The 26,529-nt window shown below is 36.9% G+C and overlaps 1 protein-coding gene across 8 annotated transcripts in view; it reads left to right on the forward strand.

The window, feature by feature from the left end:
* Positions 1-24,043, forward strand: part of TLE1 (TLE family member 1, transcriptional corepressor) — a 70,749-nt gene extending 46,706 nt beyond the window's left edge. For 2 of the 8 annotated variants that reach the window (XM_062513758.1, XM_062513760.1), the window contains exons 9-20: positions 3,570-3,686; positions 6,650-6,703; positions 8,292-8,444; positions 9,244-9,388; positions 10,083-10,273; positions 11,719-11,795; positions 18,716-18,965; positions 20,634-20,881; positions 22,614-22,761; positions 23,142-23,292; positions 23,710-23,786; positions 23,936-24,043. In XM_062513758.1, the coding sequence (XP_062369742.1) occupies positions 3,570-3,686; positions 6,650-6,703; positions 8,292-8,444; positions 9,244-9,388; positions 10,083-10,273; positions 11,719-11,795; positions 18,716-18,965; positions 20,634-20,881; positions 22,614-22,761; positions 23,142-23,292; positions 23,710-23,786; positions 23,936-24,043 (1,719 nt within the window). Of the gene's footprint in view, positions 1-3,569; positions 3,687-6,649; positions 6,704-8,291; positions 8,445-9,243; positions 9,389-10,021; positions 10,035-10,082; positions 10,295-11,718; positions 11,796-18,715; positions 18,966-20,633; positions 20,882-22,613; positions 22,762-23,141; positions 23,293-23,709; positions 23,787-23,935 lie in introns of all 8 variants that reach the window. The other 6 variants (XM_062513761.1, XM_062513762.1, XM_062513757.1 and 3 more) reach the window with 6 other exon arrangements.
* Positions 24,044-26,529: the final 2,486 nt, after the last annotated feature.

Below are 26,529 nucleotides of genomic sequence, written 5' to 3' on the forward strand. Positions count from 1 at the left end.
AGTGGGATAATGTGATAAATGAAATACTGTGTGGTCTCAGCCTGTACCTCTGGCGCATGTAGTCGAGGTTTGGAAGTGGTACCAGTGGGGACCAGTACAGCAATCAAAGAGCTGCATTTGAATAATGTGCATTATATTCCTAGTAGGGGACCTGCCTTCATTCAATGCATCACAACTAAGATTTTGTTTTGCATTTGCCTTCTGGTGGTGTCAGTATTTGACTTTTGCTGGCAGAAGAGTTACTTGAGGATCACAAGTTGCCTGTTGTACAGCATTTATGTGGTCTGGTAATTGTGACAGGAGGCAGTGCTACATTAACCTTTTAAATTTAGGGACTTATTTGAAGAAGAGGGCTTCATGTGTATAAAGCAAATGATGAAAAGGAAAGGTAAACACATAAAACTGATTTTGACCACTTGCTCTGATCTGAGCTTCATGGTTTGCAAATGTTTCATTGGTAGTCCTTAAGAAACTGAACTCTTAAGCATGAAAGGAGTATCCTCAGTCATGTATCTAATCTGTTGAAATTAAGACAAAAACTGGTGCCATGCAGTTTCTCTTTAAGATATAAACTATGAATGTATATATCTTTTTGCCCTTTTTGCATAAGCTGGTTATTATTGAAGATCTATCCCAACTGAAAATTTCTGTAGAATTATTTTTAAAAATATAGCCAAAATAAAAATTCTTGTCCTACTTTTGAAAATAAGTCAGTTAGTAGACCTAGTTAGGAGAACTAAATAGATCACTCTTCTAAAGAGAAGATAATGAGACTCCAATATTGTGAAGCTGTTGCTTCTGTCCTCTGGCTGGCCCTGTTTGATGGTAGGCATACAGCAAGTATAAACTGCCAGAGCTGAAATGAGGAAAGGTGGCTTTTAGTATGCTGTCCTCAGTGTTCCCTGAACCTTAACACTACAAGGGAGAGAGATATCAATAGCCCAGGGCTTATATTGTCATCTCTTTACCAGTTCTTGTTTATATTTTCATTTATTTAATATTTTCTTCAGTGTTCTGGATTTGCAATTTGCACTACTTTTAAAGATTCGTATTTTCACATAGTTCAATGATTTATTCACAGTTTTTAGAACTTTCTTGAACTTCTATGTGAAGCAAAACAGGAATTTTTTATTTTTTTGAGTTTAATGATAGATTTTTGCCATAAAAAGAGTACAGTCTTATTTGCAATTTCTGATTAAGCTGTTGGGAAATGAGCTGCTTCTAGCATGGATACTCTGATCACAGAGAGCAGTGGTTTCAGTTAGTGTGGTAGGTTATAGAAAGGTGATATAAATATGACCATTGGGGATATGTTTTGCAGAATAGGCTTGTGATATAATTGCATGTTTGTGTGAGAAACCATGAGTCTTTTGGAGAAAAAACAAATCCAATAATCTTTGGCATTTAGGACACAGTGGGAGCTGGGATTTCCTGCATTATGTTTCACAGTTTTGGAATTCTACAAGACAAACACTATATAATATTGTCTGTGTTGTCTAGGTAGACTAAATTAAAAAATTAAGAAACACAACAAAACAGCTATTGTAGTTATGCCTATAGGCATAATTTTGCAAGCTGTAACTCCAAATAGCAGGTTTGCTAAATTTTTTCCAGATGTTGCCTCTTTGCCACCTTTCTGCTAGTCACGCTTTTTTTTTTTTTTTGAAAATTAAAGCAAGGAGCTGACTTTATTCTCTTTACTGCATTTAATTTACTGCATTTACTGCATTTACTGCTTTAATCATTTTAATCTAAACTCTTCAGTAGTAAAAAAGGTTTTTTAAATTATTTTTTATTAAGGAAAGTATCTCTTAACTAAAAGACTTTCTTCCTTAAGAGGAAAACATCTCTGGTCAAGTTTGAATTGACACCTTGCTTCTTAAGATGTTTCTACTGCTACAAACATGATGGATTCAACATTAAAATGTTGACAATGAGTTTTAATGGTTTTCAGACTAGTGAATCTCTGAATATGTGTGCATCTGGGAGGAGATAAAGGGTTAAATTCCAAATGTATTTGTCAAGGCAATTAGTTCAATGATCCAACAAGCCCACCTTTTAGCTACAAAACATTTTGGTAAAGACATTATTTTGAGCTTCTTTATACTGAATTTCAATAGACCCTCCTATATGCTTTATGTAAGCCCTTTGGCATTTGTTTAGCTTGAATAGTCATGAATAAAAGAGCTTAGAGTTGGCTTTAAAGTGCAGCTTCTGAATTAGGAAAAAGAGGATTCAGATTGCCTTATGTACCCTATTTCCTTGTCCTTCTCCTTGGGGCTAAACATTTGTGTCTGAGCAGAACTACCTTGATGTCTTCAGGTTTTAAAGGGGAAGCTATTCAGTGCACAGTTCACTGGTTATTTGTATATGTTTACGATCTATTACAAGTAAATATCTATGTCTCTTGGGTAGATCTAAATATGTCCTTTGAGAGTTTAAACTGAAGTACATGTTGGTATTAGACTTCTCTCTTGAGAGAGATACGTGTATCCATGTAAATGTGTGTTTACTTATATATTTATGTGAGCCTATATTTATCTAAGCATGTACTTGGCTTTTAGGATCTAGGCTTACCAGGTCTTTGTGAAAGGAGATTTTTTTTCTCAACCCATTCAGTATTGTTCACAGCATTAACACATCAGTGAACAAATTGCCTCTTGCATATGCTAATCCTGCACTTAAAAGAACTCATTGTAACACATTTTAATGCTTTAGCTGGAACTGAGATGGAGATGGAAATCAGGAATCATGGGCATATCAAATTGTCATGTGACTGAAAAATGTCTAAAATGCTCTTTGGGTCAACAGTTTGTACTTAGCATAACTTAGCATGAATGAAAGCAGTCCATGTAGTTTGAGGAAAAGATTAGTCTTTGCTTTTGTCTTTTGTGTGTGTGTATTGGCCTCAGTTTTTCAGATCAAGTCTGATTAAGCAACACTTTAGCCTTAATTTCACACTAGTAGTGAATGTTATGCTGGAAGTAAAAATATTTGATCTTTGTTTGCAATACATTTGTTGAAGGAATCCAATTGGAGTTTACTCCAGCTAACAATTGATTACTGCATAACCGTATTCAGCAAATACTTGTTATTTTAGGCATTAAAGGCAAGCTGCTGTTTATCTGTCCATACCTGTAGGTGTATATACCAAAGCCTTGTCAATCTATGATGTTCTAAAAGTGACTGATCAATCAGATGGTGTAGTAAATCTCTTTTATTACATGGAATCTGAATATTTAAAAAGTAATGAAATCAATGTTACTTTCTCATTAATAAACTGCAAGTCTGCTTCTTCTCCTAAATTCACTTGAATTGATTAGTTAAATAAATGGTGACTGACAGGTGAATTAAACTTTTGAGAAGTTCAACAATGAAAAGGCAAGCTTCTTAGAATGCATGAAGCTGTACATGTTTGCCTGGAGGACTTTGTTTTGAATTAAATTGAATTAAAGACTAAGTAGGTATCGCATTTTTAAAGCCTCTGTCACATCAGTTTGAGTTTTTAAGAATACATGAAGGAATAATAAAAGGAGTTTTTGGTTGACCTTGTGTTTTTGTCTTTACAGAGTAATTCTCTGTTGGTCCCCGACAGTCTAAGAAGCACAGATAAACGCAGGAATGGCCCTGAATATGCCAATGACATCAAAAAGAGAAAGGTGGATGATAAGGATTCCAGCCACTATGTAAGCAAATCTGTGTCAAGGAAATGATTAATTTATTTGCACATACTGTGCTTGTATGAGGAGTAAAAGAGCTGTGAAGTACAAGGCAACTTTCTTCTGGCTGAACTAGTGCATGAATATATGTGTTGGAGAGACACAAGATTCAAACTGTGGGAAGAGAAAGACTCAGTAGTTTGGGACATTGTGAAGTAACAGTCCTCAATAGCAGTAGCTGTTTGGGATTCACCTGTGCTCTGGGGCATTTTTCAGAGTTTGAGTGACATTGTTTCTGGACTGCTCTAGAAACTGCAGGTTTGTTTGGAATGGAGGATTTTGTTATTGAGAAGGAGTTTGGTATATTTTAGTGATAAGTTGCTATTACCATGCTGAGTTTTAATTACCATTACAAATTTTATATGCTGTCAGGCTGTACCAATTTACTGAAGTTTACTTTTGGCTGATATGGCAATTTTAGCAAACTGAAGTGTTGAAATTTCAGGGTTTGTGTTCTGTATTTTTACTAGCTTCTTGTTTAATTGATTTCAAAGAGACACTTCAGTACAGCAATGGATGTGAACATCAGAAGGTTCATATAGGCTTTTGACTTCAAGTCTCAGCCAAAACACAGGATGGTACTTGAACAGGCCTAAGAGACTAGTACTGGTGTGAGAGAGTACTGAAAAACAAAATTTAAATTTAATAAGACATACTGTACTTTGACATAGCAGTAATGTGCAAATTGTCTGGTTTATGTGATTCAGATCACTAATTAGTATTTGGATACTGAAACCCAAGAGAAAATTAGGGGCCATTTTATTTTCTTAGTATTTGGTAGGGTAATTTTAGTTCCTCTCCATTTGGATAATATCTTTGAGCAGCTATTAGATGTTTTAATGCTGTTAATAGTTTTTCAAGTAGTATTTCCACCTCTTTCTAATAATAATGTTTTGATTGCAAAAAGATTTGGCAAACTTCCCCATGTTACTCCCTTAACTGTAAGGGTTTGATATTCTATTGGCATTTTTCATTTTAAATATTTGGAGATTAAGCATTCTTAAGCTACACTTGATATAAAAAGGAAGAAAAATCTTACTTGTTTTTCTTGTGTTTCTACTGTAAAGAAATGTAAAGGATGCTATTGCACAGTAGAAGAAGTTTTTAATCTGAATTTTAAATATGTTTCTATCCACTGTTTGTTTGAAATGGATTTTGCAGCTAAAGACAGCATCAAATTAAACAATGGAGCAAAGCAAGGTTATTTGAAAGTTCCAGATTTATTCTAATCTTGAAGATGGGTTTTTTTGATGGTCCACCAATTAAGCAAATACAGAGTTGCTGATTTTGAGATAATTTTAGATTAATCCCTTGTAAGGACAAAGAAATACTACTTTTGTCAAAAGGGGAATAAATGAGTTGTAGGACCTATAGCTCCTGGAATAAGTATGAAAAGTGAAATTTTTTCCCTTTTTAACTTTTGACTGATTTTCATATTAGTACCTATGTAGTTTCAGTGTGTGACTTTATTCGTAAAGTCTGATATTAGTAGAAGTTACAGGTGTTGCCTTTGATAATCCCAGGAAATTTCTATTTATTAAGATGACAAAGTCAGTGGGGTTCTCTTAAACATTCCTTTGCAACTGATTTTGTCTTCCTCCAGAGGGGCATTTCTGTCAAACAAGTGTCCCCTCTCCTACATTCTCCCACACTCTCCCCCCTGTTCTAGCCCTATGGGTGCTTCATGCTTCTCAAGAGGTAGCAGATAACTGGAGATAAAGCTTTTATGTCCTTCATTTGCACCTGTTGATTGGATAGCTTCCTGAGCAGCAAATAGAGTGACCATTCTGTGTCCAGTGGCGCTCTTGGATCCCTAATATGTTCATGGTATTTCTTGGAGCAAGATTCACCTTTTAACAGAAGGGAAGGGTTGAAACTACCTGTTTGTTTGGGGTTTTTTGTTTGGTTAGTTTTGGGTAGCTTGGTTTGGTTTTGTTTTGTTTTTTTAAAGTATTGTGGCCCAAAGTCGGAGGAAGGATCTAGTGTTACTTGTGAAAGCTCAGACACTTTGAAAGCAAGAGATGGAGGACAATTGAGCAATCTTACATGTCTGGTTTGTTTGCATAGAGGCATAAAAGTACTTTCATTGGAAATATCAAAATTGTTCCCAAAAAATTTAAAGTTTTGACATTCACTTGATTTCTTTGTTTAATTTTGAGTAGACTCGCCTTTGTGATTGAAACACTCTGTGCCACTGTGGAAATCAGTAGACCTCAGAATGTGTCTGCTGGGGCGTTCTGGCCTCTGTTGGAGAGAGGGACCAGGAGGCACTACAGTAACAGCAGTCATGAGTAGGCCAGCTCAGGTGAACATCCATCTAAATGAAACAGGCACAATGCATCTTGACAAGCTGCAGTAGAACATTTCTGTTTAGGAACATCCAAATATTTTGCTTTTCTTGGGCAGAAATGTTGAAATGCCTTGGCATTTCTGAAGTATTTTTTTTTCCCAAAACTTTTGATTTCAAAAACTTGCCTTTCTGGAAAAGGGGGGAAAATGTTACTATCACTTTAAAGAAGATGATTCATCAAACATGCCAGTAAGCTCAATTTTCCTGAGATCTGTTTTTTTGATGTTTTTCCAGATATGCAAAAACAGTACTGTATCTAAATTAAATTAATTAAAATTAGTGTATGAACAGAGTACCTTTGTCTTTTAAGAGTAGTGGTAACACTGTTTACGATGGTAATAAGGAGGGGTTTTGGACCAGCTTGCACTAATGGTGAGATCCCCATCTTTCAACTATTGTAGCAGAAAAAAAGGTGTTGTGTTTCTGTTTTAATTGTTCTTCCTCTTGCTAATAATTAATGGAAGGCTGTTTGTTTTTTGTTTGGGAAAAGCAAAAAATGTCCGAGTAGATGCATAGTCTTTCTGTCTGGCCTCTTACTGTACTAATTGAAATGAACACTGTATTTATTTATTTTTAATAGGACAGTGATGGGGACAAGAGTGACGATAACTTGGTTGTAGATGTATCCAATGAGGTAACTTTTTTAATTTTTGTAGTCTTGACGTTTGCCCAAAGATGAAAGGAAAAGTACATTTAACTGTTAGAAGAAAAATAATCCCCTGTGTGGATATGTTAAAATATTCACAACTTCTCCTTTTTATTAATTCTATATTTTCCTTTGAGCTTTGTTGGCTTGCCTTCTCAGTTTTTCCTTCTGCTGCTCTGTCTGGGTCTATTCTCTCTACAGTTAACATTCTGACACTTCAGAGCTGCTCTGTAGTTTAGAGGGTTGTGGTGAAGTAAGTGCATGTGGAAGGCAGAGGTTTTCAAACTACTTTCTTTGAATGAAAAAGGAAGATATTCTCTAATATTGTATTTCATAGCGGTACTGTTTAAAAAATTACTTTAAAATTCCTTCTAATTTAGTCTCCTACGTTAAAGACATTTTCCAGAAATGTTGGGGTTTTTTTAGAATGCAGTTAGTTTACAAGATTTTCCAGAGATTGTAGACACTTTTTTTCTCCAGGGCTGAAATTTGATAATGGCATCATGGTAAAGGGATGGGTGCTCCCTTTTCTTCATCTTTTATTTCATACAGAATGCAGGTCTAGGAAGCCTGAATATGGTAGTGAGGTTCTTCAGGTGTGTGAAAATCACAGGGAGAGAAGCTGGTAGAGAGGAGGTACCCTCAGTAGCTTGAGGTGCCGAAACGATGTCAGCCAAGCAGAAAAATGGGTGTCCAACTAGTGATTTTAGTAATCCTTTCAGAAGGTCGGCTTACAATGAAACTGCTCAATAATCAGTCAGTAGACTTATTGCCCTTTTGTGAGGTGTGATTTCTCACTGGTGCTATTCTTATGAACCAAAGGAGCGTGGAGAACCTGCAGAGCTCTGATAGCATTCTAACTCATGGGGCTGGCTATTTCAAGTTAAAGTAAATGCACAGAGTGCCTCTGGAACAGAGAAAAATAATCACCTGAAGGTGATTTCAATTTTCCTGTAGATGTAAGTGGCGAGGCAATTACAGATGGTGTTTAGCAAAATATGGCAGCTATTATGGCATATAAAGATCCCACTATGGACCATTCCACTTAAGAGTTGGATTCAATGATCCTTGTGGGTCTCTTCATACTCTGTAAAATCTGTGATGCCATTCTTCTGAAGGCAGAGATGAGCAAGATCTTTATCACCAAAAAGAGGTTATTGAAATGTTTATTGAAAGGTGCAGAGTAGGGGGAATGTACATGCTAAAAACAGTGTCATGTTACTGCAGTTTCTGTTGGTCTGCCTTGCTCTTACCATGTTTTCCACACTTGCTTTAGTTTGTACTTAGGTATGCTTTACAAGCTCTGTGCTTGAAAACAACTTATAATTATATGTAGTGTAAAATAAAACCAGATTAATATGCTTATTATATGACTTTACTTACTTTCTAGGCTGATGAAAGGATTTCAGCTTTGTTTTTTTCTACAAAGATAAAAAAATGTCATTTGCACTTACTGTTTAAATTCTTCTAGTTTTTGTTTGTTTTTTTTTTTCTTTTCCCCATAGATACCTTCATGGTGTCTGTGTACCAGTTTGTGACATGGTTCTATGCTGTTCCTCCCTTCCCATTGCTTTAGGATCCATCTTCCCCAAGGGCAAGTCCCACTCATTCGCCGCGAGAAAACGGTATCGATAAAACCCGCCTACTGAAGAAGGATGCCTCCAGCAGTCCAGCATCTACAGCCTCTTCAGGAAGTTCCACTTCCCTCAAATCCAAAGAAATGGGTCTGGTAGGTAGCAGATAGTCTTCTTTCTTATAAAATCTAACTCTCCACTCTTCTGCAACTACTTGTGGCACAAATTACCTGGCATTTGAGGCTGAAATTTGCTAATGTTTTTCCAGATTTTAAAGTATTATTGAGCTTTCCTCCTCAGCAATATTTTCTGTCTTATTATGATTTCTTATTTCCTACATTTCTGTCAAATGAGCTGTGAATCTATTACAATGAGCAAGAGTTGCTTAAGCATCGGTTTGGGTTTTTTTGGGAGCAGTAACTTCTGGTTTAACATGGCCTGTGTATAGTCACTAAGTTCTTCAGGCTTTTGTTCAGCTCTTCAAAAGAAGCTGTTAGTCCTTGGAGATTTTTTTCTGGTAGTATCACTAATAATTTGATCTGATTCTCTGTAACTTCTGTGTCATTTTTTTGATACTATCAACTATGGTGATATTTTGTTTTTGTAGTTACATTTTCTGTTATAAATAATTAAGATATTAATGATTTCAAACTAAATTAGTTTGGTAATGCATACTGTATTTTCTTGTAGAAAAAAATTAGCTCAGGCATTCCTTTTTTATGTCAGTAGAAGAGGCAAAATAACTTTCTACTTTTCTTATTTTAATTTTGGCAGCAGTCAAAAAGGTCAACATTTCTCTCTCACGAGTTAATGTTGTCAGCATTGTGTGGATTTATGAAAATTGGCTGAGGGACTAGGTAGTAGGTGCCCAGCATCCCAGCTGCTGTTGTGATAAAGTGTATAATATGGCCTGGATTAAAAATAATACTCATTTAATTTGTTTAATGATACCAGCATGAAAAAGCCAGCACGCCTGTTCTGAAATCCAGCACACCAACTCCTCGAGGTGATGTGCCAACCCCAGGCACTAGTGCAACTCCAGGACTCCGTCCAGGCCTTGGCAAACCTCCAACAATGGACCCTCTGGTTAACCAAGCTGGTAAATGCATTACCTCATGTGTTTTTATGGTTCCAAAATTAATCTTTTTTTTACACATGTGACTGTTAACTAAATATATTGCTTTGTTCTTGGTATCAAGAGAGGGCTTGATGAGAAGCAGATGTTTGGATTATCAGGAGTTTGAATATCTTTGTCTGTTAGTCTTCTTTGTTTACTTTTGTCTTTATCTTTTTTTGCAAATAATCCAGAGACTGAATGCAATATAAAAAGACTTCTCAGAAGTTTCTGGTACTTATTCTGCATGCAATCTCTTCCACAGTCTTTGTCTGAGTCTACTAATATTTGCTGCAGTGCACAGCTTGACAAATGCTGGGGGAAGTTTACTTTTGCTATTCAGGCTGGTACACACAGTTGCTTCAGACATGAGCTGTGTAAACCATGCCTGTCAGCTTTACTGCTTAATTTGGCAAAGAAGAGATTAATGTAAACAGGGGAATATTACAGAAATGGAAATTGGTAATGCTAGAAGAGATTGCTAGAAGTAATCAGCAAGTTCAGACTCCAGTAGATCTTATTTACACTGAAAAGAGCTGGCGGTGCTGACAGATTATGGCAATATTTCTTGACAGTGTGTGAGAGGGGTAGGTGAGGTATTTTAAGGAAGAGAAAAAGGGGCTTCTTTCCTGTATGCAGGAGTACATAAATAAACCCACTTAATTTCATTGTTCTGTAGCTGCAGGTTTGCGGACACCGTTGGCAGTACCAGGACCGTACCCTGCTCCATTTGGAATGGTACCTCATGCTGGCATGAATGGAGAGTTAACCAGTCCAGGGGCAGCCTATGCCAGTCTGCACAATATGTCACCCCAGATGAGTGCTGCTGCTGCTGCAGCTGCTGTAGTTGCCTATGGAAGATCTCCTATGGTAGGCCATACGTTGTATGCAGTCTCAGTCCTGTGAGTTGTGGTTCAGTGAGAAAAGCTATATGCTTCATTTAGCACTGCAGAATCCCCAACTCCTAACAGTGCCAGAGGCTTGACATCTTCACTGCGTGCTTCACTGCATGCTTCACTTTGCTATGTGGCTGAAGAAACAAATTTGCACCTTGAAAACAAAGAATCTCAGTGTATGAATGTATGTTTTCTTTTTGTCCTTCACCTTCATCAGGGCTTTAACTGATGAACAAATGCCAGAAACTTATTTTGTGCTGCTGTAAATGAAAAAGTAGTTCCGAAAGACACAAAGTAATTCACTGTAGCTGTGGACATCTGCTTTTTTTGTTGCTGAACCACATTTGTGTTCCATATAGACATAACAAATTAATCTTGAGCTATGTAAAAGTCTTTTTATCTGAGTCTCTGTCCCTGTGTTTTGTTGGTGATTTTTTGTTGAAATCAACCTGAGAAGTTGGTCAGTACCTATTTTGGAGCTCTGAGATCAGGTGTGTTAAGAGTAGATGCTGCTGTGGATGTAGTAAGTAAATGGAACCTGGTAGTTATAGTGGCTGTCACACAAAATAACTTAGGGCCTGATTCTGCAAATGTGAACTTGATGGCAGCTTTCTGCATAGACAAACTTACCTACTTGTAAATTTGCAAAATTGGATTTATGCCTGTCAACTTCACATTATTGTTTGTATGACCACTTTTTTCATACTGGTAAACAGGGCTTTTATCTGAAAACATGCAAGTTTTAAATAGCCTACACCCTCCTTTTAAAGTAATAACAATATTTATTCTAGTATAATGTTCAGAAGTATTACTAAGTCTTTTTGGTCCAAAATTTCTGCTTGGATTATTTGATATACTTACTCAAGATATAAAGATTCAGTGGAATTGCACTATGTAAAGAGAATGAAGTTATTTTAAGCTGTGGACAAGTTTGTTTGCACCCCACAATGTGTCTCTGTGAGAGATCTCTCAGCTGCTGTGCCCACACAGAGCCCTGTGAAGTCTGTGAGATCCTAGCTGAGGCCTGGAGCAACTTTCCAGCACCACACTTTGCCAGCCTGAGTAAGTGGTAGCTCTCTCAGGAGTAAAGAGCGCTGGCATGGCTTGATGCTGACATGGACTCTAATTCCAGGGCTAACACAGGACTCTCCCTGCTGACCAGGCCTGCTGTGTTTTGCTCAGTGGTGTGAATGCACGATAAATTGTTTTCTGCTTTCTTATGAGTGCTTCTATCAGAAGTATGCTCAGGGAAAAGGTCTGGGGTTTGCCCCCCAGTGGAGGGTCATGCAGTTATTTGATACTGTGGGTAAAAGCCATCCTTTGGTTAAATGCATAATATCTTGGGAGTGGAGAAAAGATAGTTGCTGACAAATGGATGAGAAATTCCAAGTGTGAGATTAATTCACTTTTTGTTGTCAGGTTGGGTTTGATCCTCCTCCTCACATGAGAGTACCTGGAATCCCTCCAAATCTAGCAGGGATTCCTGGGGGAAAACCGTAAGTAACTTTTAACATTTTGGTAACATCTGCAGTGTTTAGGGGAAATGGAGTTATATTTATCATTGAACGGGGATTTCAAAGGGGATAGTGTCTGTAGATTTCTAAGAGGGTGTTTTAGACTTCTCCAGGTAAAACCTGCAGCAGAAAAGCTCTCAAATGGTAGCTGTCATATCCCACAACAGGTGTGAATATACCTAATTCCCAGGAAAAGTTGTTGAAGGTATACTTCAAGGTTTTTTTATTTCATTCTTTCTAGGGGAGATTAAGTGGACTACAAACTAAATGGTAAATAGTGGTAAAATGTGTTAGATAAAATTATATTGAAACTAAAATTTGCACTACACTAAGGATAAATGTGTACTGCAAACTTGCAGACTCCTTGTCTGGTAGTTGTTTTATCAGGCATGGGAATATGCAACTGATGACAGTGGGTATCTGGAGCAGTTACTTTAGTAGCAGATTGCACACACCTTGCATAACGGAGCAAGCTATTTAGAACTTTTATGTGAGTGCAATTGGAGAACAAAAGGATGATGAAGCAGTTGTGGAGCAGGTAGTGAATAGATGTAGAAGATTTTTCATAATAAGTTCTTTTTATTTTAAAGTTTTAGTTATTGGTGAAGCAGTTATTAAATGAAATGCTTCTGTGATGCTGTGACTTGTTGATGCTTCAATAAAATAAATTCATCAGCATACATGAAATGTTTCAGTATTTTGGCTTTTGTAGATCACTGACTGTGAACTTAACCAGTGCAGTAGACTCATGAGCATATATGACCTCTTAAAATATGCAATAAATTTAAGTTTTCCTTTTGCAGTTTCAGGAAACATTTAGAAACTATTACTTTAGGGATGCTAAGTTGCCAGACAGGCTGTGGTGAAAATTATATACTCATGTATTTCTGTTCACTTTGATTTTGGACTCCTGTTAATAACTAGTAATATCTTGTAATGTCACTTTTGCAAAGGTCCTTGAAAGGGTACCAGATTACAGGCAAAAAAGTGTATATTGTCTTCTGATATTTTTCTCTAACAATAGGAAAGCAGGAGACTTAGTTTGGAAGGCCATCCTGAATGTGTTTTTGTGGTTATCCACCATTCTTATGGTAACAGGTTTAGCTATCTGTTGACATTGTGAGAAACCTGTTAAATCTTGGTTGTACTTGAAGTTGGTGGTGTGTTGAGAAGATTAGTGAAGTGAGGGCTCAACAAGTTGGTGTTGTGTATCAAAGCTGGTGTATTTAAATTTAGTGCAGTAAGGATCAGGCTTTGTACTCAAAACTCAGACCTATTCTTGCTGACTTTCATAGAATTTGGCATACTTACATAAAGTGCTTTTGAAAATCACATAATTGAGTGGCTCTAAGTTTTTACTTCTAAACAAGTTAGTCATAAACTTTCAATGAAGTATTTCATTATTAATGCCTCTCCTTAATATCATAATCTAGTGAAACCTATTTTTCTTCAATCAGAATTATTCTGTGGCTCAGTTCTGGTTGTTACTCCATTCAAGACAAAAGGACAGCTTATGTATACTGCTTTACTTTGTATTCTGGTAATTTAGGTAAATTACTGTCGGGGGGGAAGCTGTGTGGGGGTTGCTTGGGGTTTTTTTAATGTTTTACCAGTTTATTCACACTGCTTTGATACATACTCCCTAGTCTCCATTTAATGTGTTCTGCAATGTTTAGATTTTTTTGTGGTCATGTTACTTGTACATTTTTTCTAAAATTACTTCCTTGCTTATCTTACTGAAGCAAGTCTAAATATCCATAAACTCATGGAATTGTCTTTCCATTGCCAGCTGTAAAACAATCTCATGTTTTAGTCTTGATTGGCTAGATGGCTGTCTGCTACCTGCTGCATTTACGAGTATCTCACCTGCTTCCTGTTTTTCTCCTGTGTTTTCTGTACAGAGCAGATATAATCATGCAAACTGGTGGAGTATGCCTTATTTATTTTCAAAGCCAGCCCTTTTCTTGAGTGCAAGTATGGTGACATATTGAATTTGTTTTATTAGATGCGAAGTTTTAGTGAGTCTTGTTGCAAGTGGTATAGAGAATTTTCAAACTGAACTATGGAATTCCCACTCATATGTGTATGCTTTAGGCTGCACATATTTTTATCTACGGTTATGCTTATGCTGTTTTTTCATCCGAGAGAAAATTATGTTCCCTTCTTTCTAAGGGACAGACACTTCTGATAGCACCCAGGTTTTTTTAACCCTTGTATGTTCTGAGATCTGTTAATGATCTGCTTATTAGAAAAATGTGTGGCCCGTTAAAAACCCACTTGGCATGAAGATGTGGTGTCTGAGTCATGAACTCTTTTGTTTCGATGTATTTAAAGATGCCCTGGACTGTTAAGTTTTTTGGTGTGTTGCTGTAATTTTTTTTTTTTTTTTTTTTTTTTTTTTTTTGCTTTGCATAGTCTTTCTAAGAAGTACTTATTTTTTAGTATTCTATTGCTGCTAAATTAACGTTCTTATGGATTTCTGGTTTATGTGAACCATGCCTTCTAATAGTTGGACTCTGGACTAAATACAGAGTTTCAAGATTAGTGGTAAGATTTATGCCCACTGTACTGCTTCCCTGGTGTCTAAAATTCTGAATTAAAGGTAGTGTTGAGGACAAATATATTTCTCAGCTTGTTTTCCTGGACAGTGAAAAGAACTGAAAATACATGTTTCTCTTTTTGGTAGGAAAGGGAAATTTTATGTGGTAAATGTTAAATCTTTCTCCTACTTATAAGCTGACTTTTCATTGTGTTTTTAGAGAAGTGTACTATACTCTTTTGGAATTGCTTGATTTCAGTTCTATTCTGTTCTTCAAATCTTCATACTTCTACATTGAATGTACAATGAGTGATATTGCAAAGGGAGGCTAATTTTACTGTATTATAGGAGATTAAGGACTCTGTGCATCTCTGCCATTTATCTCTAAATAGAACTATTTCGTGACATGTATGAAGATGAAAATGTGGTCATTTCCGTACAAATAACCCTATCCTTATTTCTTGGCATTTTGTTCTGTGTGATGGAACAACACACTCAGATGCTCACCGTTTCTTGTGACAGCTACAGTTAAAAACAAGCCAGTTGTAATGCAAAGAAAAGCTGAAAGCAAAATGCAGTCATGAGTGGAAAGAACTTTTTGCTTTCATGCTTTTCTCTTGGAGGTATTGTGGTAGTCAAAAAAGTCTGCTTGAATTGAAGGGATGAATTGGAAGTTTTTGAGGGATTTTCTTTTTAAGGCATGCAATTTTAGTAGGTAGGAATTGTACAGGTTACTTTTGTATGTCAGTCTGAATACTGAGAGTAGCTGACAGGTAGTTTAGTTAATTTGCTATATTCTTGGGTAGTGAACTGTACTCAGCATATCAGATGATACTTGCTGTATACTTATTTTGAAATTGAAATGTTAAGCTGAGAAACTGGTTTGTATTAGCATCACTTAACCATAGGAACTCTGTAGGTTCTCATTACTGCTTTGACACACAGGAGAGAAGTTTCTGGATGCAGTAATTCAGCAGACTATTTCCATTATTCAGAAATAATATATGTGACACTATACTATTTCTCAGAACTCTTCTAAGTAAAAGGCACAGAAGGTTGTCTTGTAATTGTTCTTGTCATAATATTCAGTTAATTAAAAGTGTATATTTATGTATTTCTTGGTATGTACTTAGCTTATTTTATATTAAATTTAATTGAAGTTTTATAACATAATTTTCTCTGTTTGTTGTTAGCCCAACACAAGGAAGGACTCTCCTTTGATCAAAGATGGATAATCATGGAATCCATTATAGGATAGCCATCTTTCATAGCAGGCAGAATGCTCTGAGTGAGACACAAAACTGCTAGTCATGAGACCAAACAGCACTTTCTGGCATGCATGGGCAGTTCTAAAAGAAAAATGAGTGGTCAAGTGGTGCCTGTTAAGAAGTCGTGAACTTTAGGGAACTCAAGAATTTGCCAGATTTTGCTGTTTACTCTTTTGAGATTAGATAATGAAAATTCTTGTCATTTTTAAGAATTGAGGCCTGTGAGTATGTCTATTGCATTAAAAATTGAGTGTTCTGTAGGTGTAGAACTGTCAGTACAGTCCTTCCCAGAAGCAGCAGGATCTCTCTCATGGTAACCTGATGAAGAGGAAGCTAAGGGCTGCAGCAACTGAGCTGCAAACAGTAATTTGCACTGCTGTCTTCAGTCCTGTGTTCTTCTGGAGACAGATGCTTTCCTTATCCAGGGAGTGTCAGTAGTGTCAGTCTGGCAAATGATGCAAGCCTTTTCAGGGTCAAAAGGGATTGTGTAACAAAAGTCATACCATAATTCCTAGCAGATACAAGTCACTAGACTACCATACCATAAGTATGCTGGCTGTGGTGATGCTAGCATTTTATGCCACATATCTTCAAGCAAACAGGAATATTTGCTGTTTTGCATGCTTGTCCTGTCAGAGATTTGGCAAAATGTAGCCATTTCTTTCTATAGTGGATAGCCGGTAATTTGCACTGTAGAAAACGCTGTCTTGACTTGTCAGAAACTATCACTAGTCTGTTTGTTAGGCCGTCAAACTCAGTGATCTTGCATCTTGATCAACCAGTCTTAGAAGCAAATGCTAAAAAAGAGTGACTGTTTCTATGATTAGTATAGCCTCACTTTAAACATAGACATTCTGGTAAAATTCTACATGATTAAAAAATACACTGGGTAATATTCTGCTGTTTCAAAGCAAAAGATCCATTGCAATTTTACAGTGAACAAGAAGTGCTTGAAAAATATTTCTATTGTCTTTCTTACACCCCATTTCAGCAAGAACTGAGGAGCTCTGTGTATGCACCTAAGCATTTCAAAATACTAATTATTTAGGTATTTTGAATTGAGCAGAACATTTAAGCTGTAACCTTCAAATAAAAAAAAAGTCATGAACAAGTAGATTATTCATCTTGGACATGCTGGAAAAAATTGCCTAATACATGCTTAATTGTTTTGCTTCAGTCCATGATAAAAGCAAGGGCAGGCTGAAACTTCAAAGTTGTGCAGTTCTGTGTACTCTTGCAGCTAACAAATACTCTGCAACTGACTTTGATCTAGAGCCCAGGATGGGGCCAAGCTTTTCAGTGTCTCAGATACTATGAGTCTTATGTTGGATTCTGTTGATGAACCTGAACAGTTCAGCCTCAAGCAGTCTTGTTGCCATTCCTGTTCTGCTTCCTCTCCTGTCCTGTGTCTGATCTGTTTAGTGAATAACTACTTTGGGACCGTTTTGTCTCCATTCCTCTTCACAGAAAGGAATGGGTTTCTTGTTAAGCCTTTATCATTACTGTAATTCTTCATACAAAGAGCCAGAAAGGGTCCCTTGGGACAAAATACATTTGATAAATGTATGCCTTGTGTACAGGTATGGGACTGAACATTGCACTATCTTTGCTATCTTACATTTCCCATTCCTGACATTTTTGTGACCAGAAAAAAGAAAATATGTCATCTTTTGCTCTTTTTTGTACTTGCTCTTCCTCTGTTTCTTTGTACTCTCTGAGCAAGCTTTCTGCTTATACATCCAACCATGAAACATGAATGATTTTAGGAGTTGCATACATATGCACTATTAGTTTCTCTTCTGTTTAAGAGCAGTTACTGTTAACCAGTTTCTACCCTTCACTTAAGAAAAAAATGCAAAATTGCATGGGTTGACTGTTTCCAGTCTTACTTTCTGTATGAAAGAGCTGTAGAATTTTTTCATCCCTCATCATGCTTTTTCAAAGGAATACTGTATGCTCAGGAGCAGGGCAGGTTCAGTTGCTTTGTGATGTCTGTTCCAGAAGCAGGCATCTTTCTTCATTTCAAACTGTGTGATACTTGGGAACATATAATAAAATACCTTGAAAATACTACCTTATTATTCAGAACGGAAGATTTAATAGAATATCTATTGTTGGGTTCTTGGAAGATGGATGTGATACTAATAGTTGAGCTACAGTGATTGCCTTTTACACTAGTATTTTCATTATTAGTTAAAAAAAGCAAACAAAGAACACCCCCTGTGCCTAAAGCCTTTATTAGTTGGTGTTTGTGCCCTTGTCCTTGAGTGGAGCTGACTTTAAACCTTTCAGTGACCATGAAAAAATAATTTAATGTACTTTCCCTGAGGAGTGTTTTTATTCAGTGCTAGAATGTCACTTCCTCAGCCCTCAGTTCCCATAAACTTGAAATCATTCAATGAATGCAAATAAAAGGTATTTCTGTAGTGCCAAAAGTACCTGGAAAACTGAGTCTTTCAGGTTTTTCAATGTACTTATTCAAGAAAACATAATTATGAGAAGATTATATCAAGTTTCTGATGAAATCTGTTGTGCAACCACTCTGTGTGTTTCTATTTTCTGTCTAAAGTACTACTTGCCAGCTAGAAAGAGGGCTATAGAAGCACATCCAGTGATGATGTTAAAGGTGAGGTGCAGGAATCAAGCAAAACTTTGGCTTGTGGTACTGCAAAGCAACAGGTGTAAGCCTCATGGAAGGATGAGAGTAGTGCCTGGTGAGGGATTGCTGCTGTAGGACTTGTGATGATGAGACTTGGAACTGCTCCCTAGAAAGCCAGGGACCGAAAGGTCTTTAGATTAAGTGGCTGAGGGATAACAACCTTGACCTCGATCTGTAGAGTTAAGGGTGGAATTTAACCTACTTCCCCATTACACAAATACATCAGCTGAGGCAAGCTGAAAATTTCTGTTGTGAATCCTTGTCTCCTCCTGAGGTTTCATCTGCCCATATTACTAGGCACTATTACTATAGCTCTGATTTTCATAAAATGATTGGCAAAGAACTAAGATTAAAAATACTGTTTTACTTGCATTGTAGTTCTGTAATGGCTGATATGTAAAATTGTTCTGTCTTCTGTCTTTCCCTTCCCCAAAAGAGCCTACTCCTTTCATGTTACTGCAGATGGCCAGATGCAGCCAGTTCCTTTCCCTCCTGATGCCCTCATCGGCCCGGGAATCCCTCGCCATGCCCGTCAGATCAACACCCTGAACCACGGGGAAGTTGTGTGTGCAGTTACCATCAGCAACCCCACCAGACACGTGTACACGGGTGGGAAGGGGTGTGTCAAGGTTTGGGACATCAGCCAGCCTGGCAACAAGAGCCCTGTCTCTCAGCTGGACTGCCTGGTAGGTGAACAGGAATTTATGCACAAGGGTAGCCTCTCCTTAGAGACTCAAAAAAAAAACAACAAAAAAAAACACAACGCAACAACAACAAAAAAATACACAAACCTGTCCTTCTTTGGATTTTGTTCAGATTAGAAGGAAGTAGCAGGCAGATCTGTTTCCTGAAAATTGTCACTAAGGGTCAAATAACAGGTTAGATCAGATTTCTGAATAGAGCGTGTACATCATCTTTTGAATAAAACATGATTTTTTTTCTCTCTTTCTAGTTAGACAGATGGTTTTTGTGCATGAGTTTAAAAGGAAGGCAGCTTGTCTTATGCAGGGCTGCAGAGAACCTTCCTAGGTCTTTCACTCACACAAGGAACAAAAACCTCATTTTTATAAGGTGATAGCAGCCACATACTGAAATAATGTGACACAGTGCTAGAAGTTATTCTAAGTTTTGCTATGATTTTTGTTCATGATCCACTAGTTACACATATAGGGTGGTTATTTTCACATGTACAGAGTACAAAAGGATCTGGGTGCAAAAGTATAGGTAGCTGAAAAGCTAACTCAGAAATGGTAATAGCTCAATAAGAGATGCTTCCCACTAGAAGCAACATGGAGGTTTGGGCAGTGTTAACTGAAAAGACTTAATGTTGTCAAGCACAGCAATATGTATTGTGAATGAAAATTCTAGCTTCAGTATAGATCTAATTAAATGTGATGAGGGTTTTGTTTTTTGGTTTTTTGCCCTTTATCCTTTCTTTACTGCTATCATTTTGTAATTACCTAGTAGTAATAGTGAAGTTGAATAGGTTTTCTGTTCTGGCAGGTATCTGTCTGGATGCAGAGTCTTCATTTTAGTTATGGGGCAGTAATGACTTATTAAGTCAACATTTTCACTGCCCTACTTACTATTCCTTTGCTGCAAATTAAAAAAAATAATCATAGTAGGAATGCAGTTAAATAATTCTTGCAGTGATTTTTTTATATATCTTGAGTTACAGATCTTAATCATCAATTTTGTAAAAAACTGTTGCCAGCCAAGCAAGGTAGAAATAAGGAAAGGTAGAAATGCCTTCTGTCACTAACTCCCCCACAGTATCTCTCAAATCAACAATAGTATCACAAATGAGAGATCAATATGTACAATAACAAACATGTTGAAAAACAAAGGGCCAACATAAATATAGGACCAATACAGGAATCCTTAATCTTTCAACTTTAATACTGAAAATGTAAAATAGTATTTGAAAGAAAAATTCAAAAATCTGAAGGGCATGAGACTAGAATGACATTTTCATATAGGGCTGTTAAATGCCACGTGAAAGGTCATTTGCTGTAATATTTCTATTGTTGGTGACCTTCACTGATGGAGTACATTTGCAGAAAAGCAAGCATACTTTGGCTCTGTTTTTGTGTAATGAGATAGAAAACTTGCCATTCATCACATTTGAAACAGAGTAGACTGTGAAACAGGAGTCTGCAGTTTTAATTTCTGCAGCTGCAGTTTCTTAGTAGTGGTAAGAAGTAGATGTTTCCAACTTTTTAGGATCTGCTGGCTCTTCTACAGTACTTTGGTAATAGAAAATGTACCAAACAGTTTGAAACTTTGATGCAGTCAGAATTGTATTAGTGGTCATTACTGGCAGGCACGTAATTGAGGTGATTTGTGTTGTACAGAACAGAGATAACTACATCCGCTCCTGTAAATTGCTGCCCGATGGATGCACCCTCATTGTTGGTGGGGAAGCCAGCACATTATCCATTTGGGACCTGGCAGCTCCAACTCCTCGTATAAAAGCTGAGCTGACATCCTCAGCACCTGCCTGCTATGCTCTGGCTATCAGCCCTGATTCCAAGGTCTGCTTTTCTTGCTGCAGTGATGGGAACATTGCAGTGTGGGATCTGCACAATCAGACATTGGTCAGGTGAGTCGTTTACAGAAAATTTTAATAGAAGTTACTCTTTGGACAGCTACATAAATATTTATTTCCCTGAATAGGGTTTTATGACAGCAAAGTAAATAGTGTCTCTTATTCAAAGGAATGGTTTACACCCAAGCTGGACAGAAACTAGTTTTGTTAGCTTCAGACTAGTCTTGGAAGATGTGCTTTCAGGGTTGCTTCATAACCTCCATAACCTACTGTAGTCAATGTAAAAGCTCCTGCAGGTCTCTATTATTTGGGATTGGTCTTCAGGTTTCTACAAGCAGCATTCTTGCTGGCTTGTTACTGATATGGACTGAACATGCCTTTTAGGTAGTGCTTTGAGGTTTGTTGTTTTCCTTTGTCTTAAGTCTTGTTAAGTAAAAAATAGTACTTTCAGTTCTTATTTTGCAATGGCAAGTAATAAAATTAATCTAACAAAAGTAGTTGAGAGGGTGGGTCCTCTCAGTTCTTTAGGAAAGCATAGGGGCTTACTATAAGACAAATCTGGTTATGCTTTCCAAAGTAGTGGTGGCTTACAATATTTTGAGAAAAGAGAGTCTAATTTGGGAAAGGCTGTGATGCATTGAAAGTTCTGAACACAAAAACCAAAGAATATGTTTAGTCTGCTGTGTTTTATTAAACTTCCTGTATATCCATAGTTAGATGAAAATTACATGCAGAGAGTCATGTTAATGTGTGTGCAAATTCCTGTTGAACCTTTAGGTCAATAAAGACAATTTTAGTTCTATAAAGTTTTCACTTTGTCATGTGCATGCTTAGAGTGTGAAGGTACATCTATACATGTCTATTAAAGGTCTTGCTTTTTAATTGTTTGCTGTATGTGTTCCCATCACTTGCACACTGATCTTGCTGGTTGATAACACATGCAATTTTGAGACAAGAGCCACTAAACAAAAAGTGGTGTGTGACCTTTCTGTGGCAGCTCTTGGTGATTCATACCCTCATTCCCAAGCTAGTTGTCTTTTCCACACCCCCCCTCCACCTTTCACATTGAGGCCTAGGACTTTGTTGAAGCTAATTGCTGATGAAAAATGCAGGAGCCTCAGAATGCTTTTGCCAAAGGATTAAGAAAAACTTGAGATGACCTTCTGGTTGCTGAAAGCTGAGAGTTGCTAATGAGAAGGTTATAAAACAAACTGCACCATTTAGATTTTTCTAATCTCCTGCCACAGAGAATGCAACTTTGTGACTCAGCAATGCTTGTGTTTAACTATCTGGATCTCCATCTGGATCCCTTTCTATTAGTATATCTGCTTGTTATTTATCTTCTTGACTTGCAGCCAAAGAAAAATACAGAAGCTGTTTTCTGAAATTGGAGGTTTTATTCTCTGACCGCTTTCATTTAATCCAAGTTATCCTTAGTGGTTTTAACTGTAGTTACTCTGCTTTAATATTCTCACAAGTGATTTGGGTTTTAGGGGAGGGAAGAGGGGTTTGTTGCTTTGTTTTATTTTTTTCAAAATCTGATAGGAAATATTTGACTTTATTCAGCTAGTCATGATGCAGTTCATTCCTCTAGTACCTGGAAAATGTTTTTGTAATACTGGTATTTAATGCTCAGTGGGGGGGGGGGGGGGGGGGGGGGCTGATTCTTGCTCATCGTCAGACACAGAACAGATGACACATGTACAGAGTCCAAAACTAACACCACAACAGTGTTTACCTTGAGCTCTGGCAGGAAATCATTATTCAATCTGGTTTGTTTTATCAGGCAATTCCAGGGCCACACAGATGGAGCCAGCTGTATTGACATTTCTAATGATGGTACCAAGCTCTGGACAGGAGGTTTGGATAACACTGTCAGATCCTGGGACTTGAGAGAAGGGAGACAGCTACAACAGCATGACTTCACATCACAGGTAACTGGACTTTTCTACAGCTTGTGGCAATGTGTGGGATGGGAAGGAAACCCTTAGAATCAAAGTTAAGACTGAGCCCAGTAGAACTGGCGGATTGTTTCCTCTCTTCCTTTTGACTGCTCACAACACAGTTTTGAAGCTTTCTTATGTGCTTAGATTACAGAAGGAAATTATAGCCTGACACTATTCTTTCCCTATTTTTCTAAGTTAATATGTAAAACAGGGGTTATTTAGTTACTTGAATTTTGAACTGCAGTTTTGCTATTGAGCTATGTGAACTTGCCCTTAGCTCTGTCTCCTTCTCCCAAATTATCTTAACAGCAGAAAAAAATTGTCTATAGGAAAAAAATTAAAAGGTGTAAATATGGTTTAATTTTCAGATATTTTCCCTTGGTTATTGTCCTACTGGTGAATGGCTAGCTGTGGGAATGGAAAGCAGCAATGTTGAAGTGCTACATGTAAATAAACCAGACAAGTATCAACTGCACCTTCATGAGAGTTGTGTATTGTCACTCAAGTTTGCTTACTGTGGTAAGTTGCCCTGAGCATAGAACTGGAGGTCAGGGCTCTTAATTTTGTTGATTAGTTATTTCATAGTTATTAGTTATTACATCTCAGTTTCTCAAGTAATGCATAAATACCTCTGTTTTATGAATTCAAATGCACTTATCTACAAACAACCATCTGTTTGTCTAGAGGCTGCTCTGAGGATTGATTAATATGTAGAAAGCTATTTCTCTTTGAAGAGTTTAGGGATTTCCTAGTGTGTAACACACTGAAAACAGGCTGAGCATCCACACTGATTGTAAGCAAAAGTACTGCATTGATTAGTAGTAAGAGCTTTTGTAAAGGTAACTAGTTAACAGATTTCACTCATGTGAATTGAAAACTCAGAATTTGTCAGATGTTTCTTCCAAGTTTGTGTAATCCTTCTGGTTTATATTCTAGGTAAATGGTTTGTGAGTACTGGGAAAGATAACCTCCTTAATGCATGGAGAACTCCTTATGGAGCTAGTATCTTCCAGGTGAGGATGATACTGCTTTTAATGAAAAATAATAAAACATGCAGAGTTCCAAGAGTGGACTCATATGTTATCTACCTAAAATGAGATGATGAAATGAGGGTAAACAGACTTCTTTTTAATGATGCAATATGTTTCTATTTTTCTTCTAGTCCAAAGAATCTTCATCAGTGCTTAGCTGTGACATCTCTGTGGATGATAAGTACATTGTCACTGGCTCTGGAGACAAAAAAGCAACAGTCTATGAAGTTATCTACTGAAAAAAAAATATGACGGGGATATTCTTTTAGAGGTTGAACTGGGCCAAAATTGTTTGTAGAAGTAGAAAGGGTTTGAATTTTTGAAAGGAACAAAAGTGTTGAGGTTTCAGGCCTTGCCATGGATCTACTCCAGTTTTTTCAAAATAGAAGGCGACATCCAGCAACTAAGTATTGGCTACGTGGACCAGAATGGAACACAGAGGCAAGATGGACAAATGTAGCCTAGGTTTTTGACATAATTTTTAAAAGCCAAGTCTACTGAACAATGTTGGAGCCTTTTATTTTTTTCCTTTTTGTGACCTCATTCAAATTTTTCTCATTGCCTGAATATGGGGGATAAATACCTTTCTGTTCCTTGCAGTTCAAGTTGCATTCTGTCTGTGTAGAGCAGCAGTGTTTCAGATGAACTTGTTTCCTGGTTTTGCATCTTGTGATATGTTTTTGTATTTTTGTTGAAGGTCAAACATTTGTATAAATTGTAAATATATTTAGTTTACTACAGTAAAGGCTTTAGTAACAACACCCAGTCCTCTCCCTTGTCCCCTCCCTGCTTGCCCTGCTTATTTAAAATTAAAAACCTTTTGGGGATATAAGTACCTTTTTAGAAGCAAAAGCAAACACTATGTATAGTTTGAAAATGGTGTCTTATTCTTTATAACTTCTTAGATTCCTTTATCATACTTCAGAGTAGTTGATTTGACATACTAGGGTATTAAGTCCAGTAGATATTGTCTTGTTCTACAGAAAATTAAAGGCAGTTTTGTACTAATTATAGTGTAAATATAAAAATTGAATATTTCATAAAGCTGTCCAGTTTAAGTTTATTCTGATGTCCCATGTATATGTTCTTTGGCAGATACAGTAATATGTGCCTGATCATAGCTCATTGTGTCATTTCTCTAGAAGGGGAGGTGACTTCCCTGTCCTTTTTCCCCCAGCTGAAAAGAATTCATGTGAGACTGCATTTCAACTAAGTACATCAGAGCCTTTATTCGTTATTATAAGGATGTCTGTGATTAGATAAGCTAGATAAAATTTCATCCTTCATGTTTTACAGAGAAGTGGTAGTTAATGACCATTTCCTTTTTAAAGTCTTGTCTATACTCAGATACTCAGGTAAATTTAACTAAATTACCAAAAGTGTGAGTTTTACAGGGGATTGCATAAAGATGTTGAATACTTGCAGGGTTGCAAGTGAAGTGAATTAACCTAAACTAAGTTAAACTTGCTTCTTAATTTCTTGTGAGATTATTGACCAAGGAATAGTTTGATTTTTAACTAATCCACTCTACAAATTAATTAGAACTAATTTTCCTGAGTGTCCCATGTTACACAGGCCTGTAGGCTCTATGTATTCATGCTGAGCAATTTTTGAGTCCTTTCCATTGTCACATTACTGTGTGACATCTGTGAAGAGCCATGATAAGCAGCCAGTTACCAAAGCTATGCATCTTCAAGTTTTCTTGGTGTACTCAAGAGCAATGGATGAGGAGAGAATGTGTTCATTTTATTTAATTATTATTTTTTCAGTCTAATGTGTTCTGTCACTGTGTGCTAGACAGCAAACTTTGCTGTTGCACTGGTGAGAGCCATACATTTCCTATATTCTGTAATTTCTTTAGAATTTCTGTTGCTAAATGGAGAGTACAGATGAACAGAAGGATATCTTGGAACAACTGATTTAGATTACACAAACTGGCAGGCAGAAGAAGAGCTGCTTTCTCATTTTGCTAGCATTTGACAATGGCCTATGTCCCTGCTCTTCCAAGGACACAAAGCTAGGAAGAAGCAAGCTTGACTGACAGATGCATTGATTGGATAAGGAATTTTTCATCTGGGGGCAAATTTTATCTAAGTTTCTAGTCTGAAGAGACACAGGTTTTCTTTTCAATTTACATGACCATTCTACTGAAACCATTTTATAGCATCTAGAACTGTAATAGCCTTAATGTATTAACATTGCATTTGGAATGTAAGATATTACTCATTCAGGATAATATGGTTTCATAGACATTTTAAATTAGCATTCTATCAGTATGTATCCACATATATCTTTGTTGAGTTGTTAATTTGTATTTGTATGAAAATGACAGACCAGTTTAGATGCTGGTCATGTTGCTTTCAGACATAGTGGGGAGAAAAGCAGAATCATCAAACTTTGCAAAGAATTAAATATATTTGCTACACTGAAGTACTGGGAAGTGCTATGCCAGTTTTAAAACGGAAAGTTTTAAAATGAGTATTTATGAGATTACTTGATTTTTACACTTTTCATATTGAAATTTCTTGGAACATCTGGCTCTGGTGGTGATCATTGACTTTAGCAGCACCGGCAAATTTGCTTTAGTTAGGACTTTTTGGATTTTTGCCAAACTGCTTTCACCTTGGCTTATACTTTATAGATATCCTTTTGCTGTTCTCTGAAGTCAATATCAGAGGAACCAAGAATGCAAGTATTCTTACACATCCATATAAATTAAGAAAAA

The sequence above is a fragment of the Cinclus cinclus genome, chromosome Z (assembly GCF_963662255.1).
Source record: "Cinclus cinclus chromosome Z, bCinCin1.1, whole genome shotgun sequence".
Lineage (NCBI taxonomy): Eukaryota > Metazoa > Chordata > Aves > Passeriformes > Cinclidae > Cinclus > Cinclus cinclus.